The 12,450-nt window shown below is 41.9% G+C and overlaps 1 protein-coding gene across 1 annotated transcript in view; it reads right to left on the reverse strand.

The window, feature by feature from the left end:
• The window catches only part of LPA (lipoprotein(a)), a 213,677-nt gene that overhangs the window by 47,245 nt on the left and 153,982 nt on the right, over positions 1–12,450 (reverse strand). The window contains 2 exon segments of the mRNA XM_063605063.1: positions 533–714; positions 8,565–8,724. Coding sequence (XP_063461133.1) covers positions 533–714; positions 8,565–8,724 — 342 coding nt within the window.

The following is a 12,450-nucleotide window of genomic DNA, read 5'->3' on the forward strand; positions in this document are numbered from 1 at the left end:
CTTGCCCAGGTCTGAGGAAGGCCTGAAAGACAGAGCCTTGGGAGCTCATGTACTGCTCCATAATGCAAGGGTAACATGGAATTAATGCAGCCCTGTTAAGTTTCTCAAGATTCACGGGCTTGAGAGCCACATTTCTGAGAATCTGCGATGATGAAGATTGCACTGACTGTTGTCTACTTGAAGAAATCCCTGGAGAAGCTTACTGCATTGGAAAGAGACACATATCTGACAGCATGTTACAATAGGAATTTTGGACTGGACACTGAGATAACTCGTTTTACAATGAAGTGAGTGGTGAAGTCGAGCACCCTGGAGGGTTTGTGCCTATCCAAAGACACAGCCCACTCATGTTGCACCAAAAATTACTCCTCTGGCTCCCCCAGGCACTGCACTGAGGATTCCTCCAAAATGGCAGATCCTCAACCAACACTGGAGCACCTGTGTAGAATGAAGCCTTCTGCATCGGTGGGAGTTTCCATGGCTTTTCTTCTTAGTGTCTAAGCGTGGAGATGTCTGGCCACAGACTTCTTACCTTGTATGAATGAATCCTCTAGGCTTGGAACTGGGATAACAGTCAGAGGCATGAACACAGTCCCTTCGTTGTCTGAGCACCGTGTCAGGTTGCAGTACTCCCACCTGACTTTGGGATCCGTCGTATAACACCAAGGGCCTGCTGAACAATCCGGATTCCTGCAGTAGTTTGAGATCAAGCCACTGAAAATCACAAAACAATACACGTTACAAGAGATGGGACAATATGCAGGAACACCCAGCACCCTCTCCATTTTGCTGTAACAAGGTCATAACCAGTGCCTTTGAAATATTCCCGTTATGGGTACCATATGATTGCCACAAGCATGAATGGCTCTCAAATTCTCATCCACTCGGCACATTTCTAATAGGTAATACATTTTAACTTTTTTTTAAAGACCTAAAGTAGGAAATACCTCTTAGAAACACTGAAATAATACATACATGTGGCCTAGAAGGGATGAGAATATCCTCCTTCCATCTTTGGCCAATCCATCTCTCTGGAATACATGGTATAGATTTTGACATGTGTATTGTGGAATCACTTATACACGTACAAGAGTACCTTCATCTGTCTAGCTCTCTTTATGTGTCTCTATAGGACTTCATACAGTACTGTGCAAGGTGGAACTAACATAGAGTTCCTCAGTGAAACAATGGCATCCAGGATGATATCAATCCCAGGCCAGCCTTCTAACTCTATGTACTCAAAATGTAGTGAAAAGCCTCTATGTTACCCATGGAAAACCATGCAAATAGTATTACAAATAGTATTTGCATGGGAAAACCGTGCAAATAGTATTACTGTCTCTCGATGCCGTATCAGGTGAGTGAAAAGGTTTGTTTCTTCAAGACTTATAAAAGCTGCCCTAGAAAACTAGTTCCCAGACATGATGCAGTAACTCTAGGATGCATCCCTGGACAGGACCTCATCTCCTGCTCTCAGTCCATCCTCTACTGGTGGCAGCCACTCTGGGACTGAGGGAATGGGGAATGAGTTGAAAGAATAGTATGACCCAAGGCATAATGGGAGATGGCTGAATAGACTATGAGATCGGAAAAGGTCTGGCAGCTACAGAGTCATTGGCAAACAATGGCGTAAGAGGCAAAGCAACCAAGAATCTCGCGCTGGGTGTATCTTGGAGCATTCATTCGCCTTTTGTTATGACTCCCAGGAACACTGCTCCAACCTCTCAGAATTCTCAGATTCACGACGTGAGGCTGTCTGTAAAGACAAGAAATGTATTATGGGCCATGGGGATCCAACAACTCTCTCTAGAAAATCTACACATGTGAGCTAGTCTCAAGCACAGAACCTCCATTCCAGGAAGCTGATTCTCAGAGCATTTGCATGTGCTGAGAGCCGAGTAGTTGAAAGACTTCTTTTTCTTCCTTGGCTTCCCTCTTGGATACATGGAGTATTCTTGTTATAGAATATATTTCAGCCTTCAAAATTTAGGGATTGCTCTAGAATTTGCAATATCTCTTTGAATGCACATATTTCAACCTTTTATTAATATTTTTTACCATCACAGATAAGGCAAGAAACTTACAGTGGTATAATTCCTTTTATTCCCTATCTGATTTATGCTACATTTTCAAATTTTTACTTCAAATGTGCTAAAATATATTGCTGTCATTTTGCTTCAAGTAGTTAATGCTCATTTAAGTCAATTAAGAAATTTGATCAAGAAAATATTTTGCATTTACATCTATGTGCCATTTACTGCCTTCTTTATTATGTGGGATGCAGAAAGTTCTCCTCTCATACTATTCTTCTTCTACCTAATTTCCATTGGGTTACATCTTTTGTTGCATAAGCCTGCTGATTCCAAATTCTTATAATTTTTGGTTTCCTTGTTTCAGGAGCGCACAAGATGCATTTACACAACATTGATGATATTCAAGGTATTTTCTTGCTTGATGTAGCATTCTCAGTATATCTCTTCTTTTTCCTGTGTATTGTTTTAACGATATTCCTTTGTACGCAGCTTGCCATGTTTCTGATGAGAACGCATTAGTCATTTGCATCACTGTTCCTCTAGCAGACACCGCTCTTTTTCCTCTGGTTTCTCATGGGATTTTTCTTGATACTGTATCTTTGTCTTCTGACAGACAAGCTGTGAGGTAACAAAGTGCATCACCGAGTTTTCTTTTTGCAAATTCTCTTGCTGATCCATTGAGCTCCTTGAATCTGTAATCTTTTTATGTACCTCATTTTTGGAAGGTTTTCAGCCATCCTTGCTTCAAGTATTTGTTTCTGTTCCAATCTCTTCTTCCGCTATTTCTGTGACTTCTTTCCCACATGTAGGAAATCTTTTTATATTTTCCTCCCTGTCTGTGAGGCTTGGTAGATTTCATTTTACAGTATTTGTGGATGTGTGTGTGTGTGTGTCTGTTTATAAGTTGTGTATCTGTGAGAGTGTGTGTGTGTAGCTGTTTCTTTAGCTTCTATGGATTTTTTTTTTCAGTTAGTTGTTCTTCTTAAACTTCTAACAGGATAGGGAGGCCATTTAGTAATTTTTTATTTAACACATCCTTTTCACTAGATTTTTGATTTGACTTTTTTATACTGTTAATTCCTCTTGATATTACATCTGTTTGGTTCCATATCCATGTTTCTTTAAATCCTAGAACTCAGTTATCATACTGATATGCCCAATATTTATGCCATTCTTATCATTTCGGTCACCTGGGCCTATTCGTATTGACTGATGTTTCTCCTGGTCATGGATCACACTAAATGATTTTCAATGTGTAGGCAGATTTTAATTTTAGGACTCACACTACTGATATCGCACAGTTCAGCCACTTGGTTTTGTTGTTTACCTCTAAAGAAGGTTGAGTTTTTCTCTAGCAGGCAGTAACTTGACTTGGACACCATTTTGATGCTTGGACACTTGCTTTTCAGCTTTGCTAGGTTTTCTCTGGAGCTGCCTTAATTCCAGGAATATACTAATTCTACTCCTAAAGTCTGGCTTTTCTGGGGTCTCTACTGAATGCCCAACATGTTCAGTGTGGTCACTCTCCTCTGGCTGGTCAGAACTCCAACTGCCCCAGTGCTATGTCAGCTTTATTGAGCTCACTGTTGTCTTGTAGTTGCTGTTCCTCAGTAGATGTCCTTTGCCCTAGTCTCTTGTGGAACATTTTTCTGTGCACAAGGAGCTTTATGTTTAGCCAATGACTTGACGAGACTTCTAAATGTATTCCTAGAGCTCCTTTGCCCCACAAATCCGTTCTCATTCTTAGCTGGCCTAGAAAATCCTAGCTGCCTGAATAATGCCAAACTCCAACCTCTCCTCCATTCAGCAAGATGGATACAGTCTGCATGGGTTCCGTCTCCCTGCTCTTCAGTGCAGGAAGGGTCTCCAAGAAGAAAGCCAGGGAGGGCATCTGTGGAGTTGATCTCATTGTTCTCCTTCTCGCAATTCTCTCAGTCCTCTACCATCTGTTGTTTAACGTGTAGAAACTGTTTTTCCAGGTCTTTTGTAGCCACTTAAGCAGAGAGACTGGCCATGAGTTGGTCAGACCCAGGCTTCTGTCCATCTACCCACCCCTTTTATTTTTCAGCATCTGTCTCTTTGCTGTCTCTCATCAGCCTTCCTGCCTTTGCCCTTTTCTTTCTGGCACTTCATATCTTTTCAGACCATTGATGCTTGGGATCGAGTGTGTTTCTACCCATTGGAATAGACGTAGAAATAGAAAGAGATTCGACTCTCCATAGATATGCACATACTCCTTCCTCGTGAGCCAAGACAGAAAAGGCCAACACAACTTTTACTTCGGGAATCAGAGGTTAGAATGATAGAATTCCAAGGTGGAAAGGCTGCATTGACTCTTACTGTGTGTTGTAGAAAACACTCTTAAGTGTTTGGTCATTTGTGGTGCTGACAGTTTTCGTAATGTGATCACCTCGCCTTCAGATATCCTCCTGATGCATAAAGCTATGAGGAAGGAGAGCCAGATTAACATTTCTTATCTCTGAGACCCTTTGCTTCAAGGCAATATTCCTGAGACATTTTGCTATGCCCTCTACATCTGACACAATTTGATTCCTGAGCACTTAGCTAGAAGCATGTCTCTTCTAACAGAAACTTCAGTCAGCCCTTCCTTCTCAGGTGGGATGATATGCAGGGCACCCAGCACCCAGAACCCTCTCAATTTTGCTGTAACAAAGTCATAACCAGTGCCTTTGAAATATTCCCATTAAAGGTACCATACAATTGCTACAAGCATGAATGGCTCTCAAATTCTCATCCTCTCTGCACATTTGTACTATCTAATAGATTTTAACTGTTTTTTTTTTTAAGACCTAAGTAGCAAATGTTTCTTAGAAGCAAAGAACTAATACATACATGAGGGCTCGGAGGGATCCGAATATCCTCCTTTAGCCTTTGGCCAATCCATCTCTCTGGAATACCTGGTACAGATTTTGACGTGTGTATTGTGGAATTGTCTATGCACATACAAGAGTATTTTCATCCGTCTAGCCCTCTTGGTCTCTCTCTATAGGACTTTATATAGTATTGTGCAAAGTGGAACTAACATAGAGTTCTCCAAAGAAAAAATGCCATCCAGGACGATATCATTTCCAGGCCAGCCTTCCAACTCTATGTACTCAAAGTGTAGGGAAAAGCCTCTGTGTTAGCCATGGAAAACCATCGTGAAAATAGGATTACTGTCTGTAGACACTGTATCAGGTGGGTCTAGAATATTTCTTTCTGCAAGACTTATCAAAGCTGCCCTAGAAAACTGGTTCTCAGGCAGGATGCAGTATCTCTAGGATGGGTCCCTGGACACGACCTGGTCTCCTGCTGTCACTCCATTCTCTAGTGGCAGCAGCCACTCTGGGACTGAGGGCATGGGGGATGAGTTGAAAGAACAGTGGGGCCCAAGGTATAAAGGGAGATGGTTGAATGAACTATGAGATCTGAAGAGGTCAGGCAGCTACGGAGGAGTCAGCAAACAATATAGTAAAAGGCAAAGCAGGTGAGAATTCCGTGTTTGGTGTATCTTGGAGCATTCGCTCCCCCTTATGACTCCCAGGAACATTGCTCCAACCTCTCAGAATTCTCACATTCACGACCTGTGGCTGTTGGTGAAAATGGGAAATGTATTATGTGCCATGGGGATCCAACACTGTCTCTCTAGAGACTCTACACATGTGACCTAGTCTCAACCCCAGACCCTCCATTCCAAGAACCTGGTTCTCTGAGCATTTCGATGTGCTCAGACCAGAGCAGTTGAAAGAGTTCTTTTTCTTCTTTGGCTGTCCTCTTTTCAATACATGGAATATTCTTGTTATAGAAAATACTTTAGCATTCAAAATTTTGTGATTACTCTAGAATTTGCAATATCCCATGAACCCAAACATTACAACTTTTTATTAATATTTGTTACCATCATTGATAAGACAAGAAACTTACAATGATATAATTCTTTTGTTTCCTACACGATTTATGCTATGTTTTCAAGTTTTTACTTCTACATATGCTAAAATAATATATATTGCTGACATTTTACTTCAAGTTGTCAACTCTTATTTAAGGCAATAAAGAAATTTGAATAAGAAAATATTTTGCATTTACATCTACATTTGCCATTTGCTGGCTTCTTCATTACCTGGGATGCAGAAAGTTCCCCTCTTGTACTATTCTTCTACCTATTTTCCTATCGGTCACACTTTTTGTTACGTAAGTGTCCTGATTCCAGATTTTTATACTTTTTGGTTTTCTTGTTTGGGGAATTGCAAAATACGCATTTATACAACATTGATGATATTGAAAGCATTTTATGGCTGGATATAGCATTCTCAGTTGATCTTTTTTTTCCTGTTTATCATTTTGATGATATTCCTTTGTATGTGGCTTGCCATATTTCTGATGAGAACACATTAGCCATTTGTATCACTGTTCCTCTAGCAAGACACAGCACTTTTTCCTCCGGTTTCTCTGAGACTTTTGTGATACTATGTCGTTGTCTTCTGATAGTCGAACTGTAATGTATCAAAGTGCATCATAGAGTTTTCTTTTTGAAAATTCTCTTTCTGATATATTGAGCTTCTTGTACCTGTAATTTTTAAATGTTCCTTATATTTGGAAGGTTTTAAGCCACTTTTGCTTCAGGTATTTATTTCTGTTCCAGTTTCTCATTCCTCTACTTCTGTGACTTGCTTCCCACATGAAGAAAATCTTTGCATGTTTTCCTTCATGTCTGTGAAGCTTGGTTGATTCAATTTTACCTCATTTGTGGATGTGTGTGTGTGTTTGTAAGGTTGTGCATGTGTGAGTGTGTGTGTGTGTGTGCATGTAGCTGCTTCTTTAGCTTCTATGGATTTTTTTTTCGGTTAATTTTTTTTCTGAAACTTCTAACTGGATGAGGAAGCCATCCAGTGATTTTTTTTTCATTTAAGACATACCTTTTACTAGATTTTTAATTTAATTTGGCTCTTTTATACTGTTACTTCCTCTTGATATTACATCTGATAGTTCCATATCCATGTTTTCTTAAATCCTAGAACTCAGTTATCATACTGATATGTCCAATTTTTATGCCACTTTTATCATTTCTGTCACCTGGGCCTATTTGTATTGACTGATGTTTCTCCTGGTCATGGATCACACTAAGTGATTTTCTATGTGTAGGTAGATTTTAAATTTTGGACTCACACTGCGGATATTGCATAGTTGAGCCACTTGATTTTGTTGTTTACCTCTAAAGAAGGTTGAGTTTTCCTCTGGCAGGCAGTTAATTGACTTGGACACCATTTTGATGCTTGGAAACTTGCTTTTCAGCTTTGCTAGGGTTTGTCTGGAGCTGCCTTTATTATAGGAATATACTAATTTTATGTCTAAAGTCTGGCTTTTCTGGGGTCTCTACTGAATGCCCAAGTTGTTCAGTGAGGTCTCTCTCCTGTGCCTGGTCAGAACTCCAGTCTCCAGCAGTGCTATGTGAGCTCTTTCATCTTTATTGAGCTCACTGTTCCCTTGTAGTTGCTGTTCCTCAGGAGATATCCTTTGCCCTGCTCTCTTGTGAAACCTTTTTCTGTGCACAAGCAGCTTTATGTTTAGCCAATGACTTGAGGAGATTCTATACATATTCCTACAGCTCCTTTCCTCCACAAATCCATTCTCATTCTTAGCTGGCCTAGATCAGCCTAGCTACCTGAGTAATCCCAAACTCCAATCCTTCTCCTTCATTAAGGAACATGGCTACAGTCCATTTGGGCTCCATCTCTCCACTCTTAGGGAAAGGTCTCCAAGAAGAAAGCCAGGAAGGGCATCTATGGAGTTGATCTCATTGTTCCCCCTCTCGCAACTCTCTCGGTCCTCTACCGTCTGTTGTGCAACATGTGGAAACCATTTTTCTATGTCTTTGGTAGCCACTTATGGCAGAGAAACTGGCAATGGGGTGGTCAGACCTGGGCTTCTGTCCATCTATCTGCCCCTTTTACTTTTCAGCATCTGTCTCTTTGCTGACTCTCATCTGCCTTCCTGCCTTTGCTCTTTTCTTCCTGGCAAACCGTATCTTTTAGACCACTGGTGCTCAGGACTGAGTGTGCTTCTACCCATTGGAATAGATGTAGATACAGAAAGAGAGAGCTTTGCCTCTCCACAGAATTGCACATATGCTATCCTTGTGAGCCAAGATAGAAAAGGCCAACGCAACCTTCACTTCAAGAATTGGAGGTCAGAATGCTAGAATTCAAAGGTGGAAAGGCTGCAGTGACCCTTAGTGTGTGTTGTGGAAGGGTACGCTAAGTGTTTGGTCATTTGTGGTCCTGATATTTTTCTTAATGTGATCTCCTCACCTCCAGATATACTCCTGCTCTATAAAGCTAGGAGGAAGGAGAGGCAGCTTAACATTTCTCTTCTCTCAGACCCTTTGCTCCAAGGCAATGTTCCTGAGACATTTTGCTATGCCCTCTGCATCTGACACAAGTTGAGTCCTGAGCAGTCAGCTTGAAGCATGACTCTTCTAACAGAAACTTCAGTTGGCCCTTCCTTCTCTTATGGTAAAGAACAAATACATACTCATTTGGGTACTTTTCTGGGGTTCTACTGTGCTGGTGTGGTGTCATAGACGACCAAGCTTGGCAGGTTCTTCCTGTGACAGTGGTGAAGTATGTGCCTCGATAACTCTGTCCATTACCGTGGTAGCACTCCTGCACAGAAGGCCCTGTCTCAGTCGGTGCTGAAATCAAAACAGAAAAAATTAAGCTGAGTATTTCTTAGGACAGTGAAACAGGTAAAGCCATTTATAACAGAAAACAGACAGGAGTCTCTGAGAATTATGACCGTTCTCATTTCTTTATTTGTAGGCAAATGGAAATGAGAAACAAACACCAAAACAACAGATTCCTACCATTCTAGAAGTGTAGTAAGTTCTTAGAAATATTTCACCTAAAAGTTTAGAGAAAAACAACAGATCAGAGTGATTCTCATGGGAAACTGCACTCACATGCAAACTGGTCTTTAGGGATCTCTACTGAATGTTCATGGTGACCATGGGGCATGAGAGAACAAAGGGCAATGTATTTGGTGGTGCAGGCTGTTGGTGGTGACTGGCTGTCGAGGGCAGAGGTGGGGACAGACATGGAAACCTTGCATGCTTCCCTAGACCATTGATCACAAGAGCCAAGGCCTTCAGCTTCTTGGCGATTGGGCAGAAAATGGTTCTGCATCTACTACTGCAGGCAAAAACACTATGCTTCTTAGTGGTGGGTGGAGGCCAAAAGCTTATCCCATTGGAGGAGAGATGGAACTTTCTTGTGCCCCACATCCTGCATTGCAATAAAGCAGAAGTCTCCTACTCTTTGTCTCCAGACACCCCACAGGTAAAAGTTTCATCAGAACGAGGTGCAAGAACACTGAGAAATCACTGTCTTCAAAGCCTAGGGGTGCAGAACCTGCCTAGGACTGAGGAAGGCCTGAAATATAGAGCATTGGGAGCTCATGTACCGCTCCATAGACTCAGGGCATTATGGAATTATTCCAACCTTGTTAGCTTTCTCGAGATTTATAGGCTTGAGAGTCATGTTTCTCAGAATCTGCAATGCTAAAGATTGCACTGGATGCTGTCTATTTTATGATATCTTGGAGAAGCTTACTGGCTTGGAAAAAGTCAATCATATGACAGCATGTTTCCTTAGGAATTTTGGGCTCCAAACAGCATCCCTATCTGCCACTAACATGTCAAGCACCACTGGATCTGCTGGGTCACATGGCCCAAGTGGCAGAGCAGCTTGCACAGCAGCCTGATTCTGTTGCAGAGCCTTCTCTTGTTCTCGACTTCACTCAAAACTGGCAGCCTTTCAGGTCACTAAATAAATGGACCAGAGTAACAGACCCAAATGAGGAAGGTGTTGCCTCCAAAATCCAAGTAGGCCCACTAGGCATTGTACCTCTTTCTTGGTTGTAGGAGGGGCCAAATTCAGCAACTTATGCTTCACCTTAGAAGGAGTAGCTCCATAGGCCTTACACCTCTGAACCGCTAGAAATTTTACTGAGGTAGAAGGTCCCTAAATTTTAGTCAGATTTATTTCCTATCCTCTGGCATCAAATGTCTCACCAATAAGTACAATGTGTTTACTACTTCTTGCTCACTGGATCCAATCAGCATAATATCATCAATGTAATGGACCAGTGTGATATCTTGCAGAAGTGAAAAGTGATTAAGGTCTCTTGAATAAGATTATGACACAAAGCTGGAGAGTTGTTATACCCTTGAGGTAGGACAGTAAAGATATATTATTGGCCTTGTCAGCTGAAGGTCAATTGCTTCTGATGGGCCTTATGGACAGGAATGGAGAAAAAGGCATTTGCCAAGTCAATGGCCGCATATTAGGTACAAGAACATGTGTTAATTTGCTCAAGCAATGAAAGCACATCTGGTAGAGCAGCTGCAATTGGAGTCACCACTAGGTTAAGCTTACAATAACCCACTGTCATTCTCCAAGATCCATCTGTCTTCTGCACAGGCCAAATGGAGGAGTTGAACAGGGATGTGGTAGAATCACCACCCCCTCATCTTTCAAGTTCTTGACGGTGATATCAATCTCTGCAATCCCTCCAGGGATATAATATTGTTTTTGATTTACTATTTTTCTAGGTAGAGGCAACTCTAATGGCTTCAATTTGGCCTTTCCCATCCATAACAGCCCTCACCCTACCAGTAAGGGAGCCAATGTGGGGTTTCTGCCAGCTGCTAAGTATGTCTATGCCAATTAGGCAGTTTGGCACTGGGGAAATGACCACAGGATAAGTCCAGGTACTAACTGGACCCAGTGTAAGTCAGACATGAACTAAAATGCCATTAATTACCTGACCTCCATATGCCCCTACTTTAACTGGAGGACCACAATGATGTTTTGTGTTTTCTGGGATCAACATCAGCTCAGAGCCAGTTTTCAGTAGTTTCCAAAATGTCTGATTATTTCCCTGTCCCCAGTGCACAGTTACCCTGGTAAAAGGCCAGAGGTGTCCCTGGGGAAGGATGGGAGAAAGATAAACACCATAAATTGTTGGTAGCTTAGTAGGGTGCTTCCTTAAGGGGACCCAGCCTCCCCTTTATTCAAGGGCTTCTGGGTTTGTAAACTGGCTCGAGTCTGGAAATTGATTGAGGGGCCATGATTCTGTGTCTTAATAATTCAGATTAGTCTTTTGTCCATTCTACCTGGTAGTTTTCTGTTTATGTAAATTAAGTAGGAATGCAGTAGGCTTTCTATCAATTTCACTTCTAGGAACATCGTGATTAATTAGCCAGTGCCAGAGCTCTACACGAGTCAGACTATTCTGATTGTTGCTTTGCCTCTGCTGTGCATTATGGTAGCTATACCCAGCATTCCTCTGATGGGTCAGTGTTGCCACTTGGTCCCTGGCCCTCAGGATCCAATTATTCCCATTGTATTTAAATTTTGTAGTTGAGTGACTGGGGTTCCCACTGTTAGATCTGACATACAGAGAAGAGCAATTACAGGGCTCTTGAAAAATGCAGGTGCTACCCTCACAAATCTATTTCACAAAGCATTGGTCAAGGGTATATCTTCTGGACCCTCCCAGCTGGGATGAGTAGGTCTAAAGTGACTAATCCAACACCACCATCCTAATCTCCCTAAGCCTTTGGACCCCTTCCTCTACATTAAACTAAGGGAGATCAGGCATTTCCAGCTCACTCACAGTGGGCCATCTTTTAATCTATATTTCGGGTAATCAAGCAAATAAACTATTAGAACCTTTTTTAAGTCCCCAAGCTGCAACATTAAATGCAGAATCCCTACTTAGTAGGCCCACATTAATAAATTCAGCCTGATCCAACTCTATGTTACTTCCACCATTATCCCAGACCCTTAATATCCATTCCCATGCCTGTTCTCCATATTTCTGCTTATATAAATTAGAAAACTCAAGCAATTCTTTTACAGTGTAATGCATCTCCTCATGGGTCACACTCTGAACCTCACCTCTTGGGCCCATCAGGACTTTAGTCTAGTTGTAGGTCTAGAAGCAAACAAGGGCATTGGAGGTGCCTCCTAAGGAGAATCAACACTACCTTGCCTGGCAACTGCCTCAGGGGAGGCCGTCACTGTTGCCTCAAGCAGCGCAGGGTTCATATCCTCAGACAAAGGTGGAAAGGCTAATGGCAGCATGGGTCAGGGAGGGGATGTTGCCAGTACTGAGGATGGGGAAGCTGTTTCTTTTTGCAAAAAAAGGTTAATCAAAGTTCATAAATTCAGTGTCCTCAGTTTCATCAGGGTCCTCTCACATGTCCCCATTCCAAGTTACAGGGTTCCATTCTTTTCTATTCAATGCCCTCACTTTAACAGTAGACACCTGGCAGGGCTGGGCATGCACCTTTCATTGCAGGTTAGCTACTCGCATGATAAGAGCTTGCGTCTGTTTTACTACAATTTCAACTCTT

The sequence above is a fragment of the Pan paniscus genome, chromosome 5 (assembly GCF_029289425.2).
Source record: "Pan paniscus chromosome 5, NHGRI_mPanPan1-v2.0_pri, whole genome shotgun sequence".
NCBI lineage: Eukaryota > Metazoa > Chordata > Mammalia > Primates > Hominidae > Pan > Pan paniscus.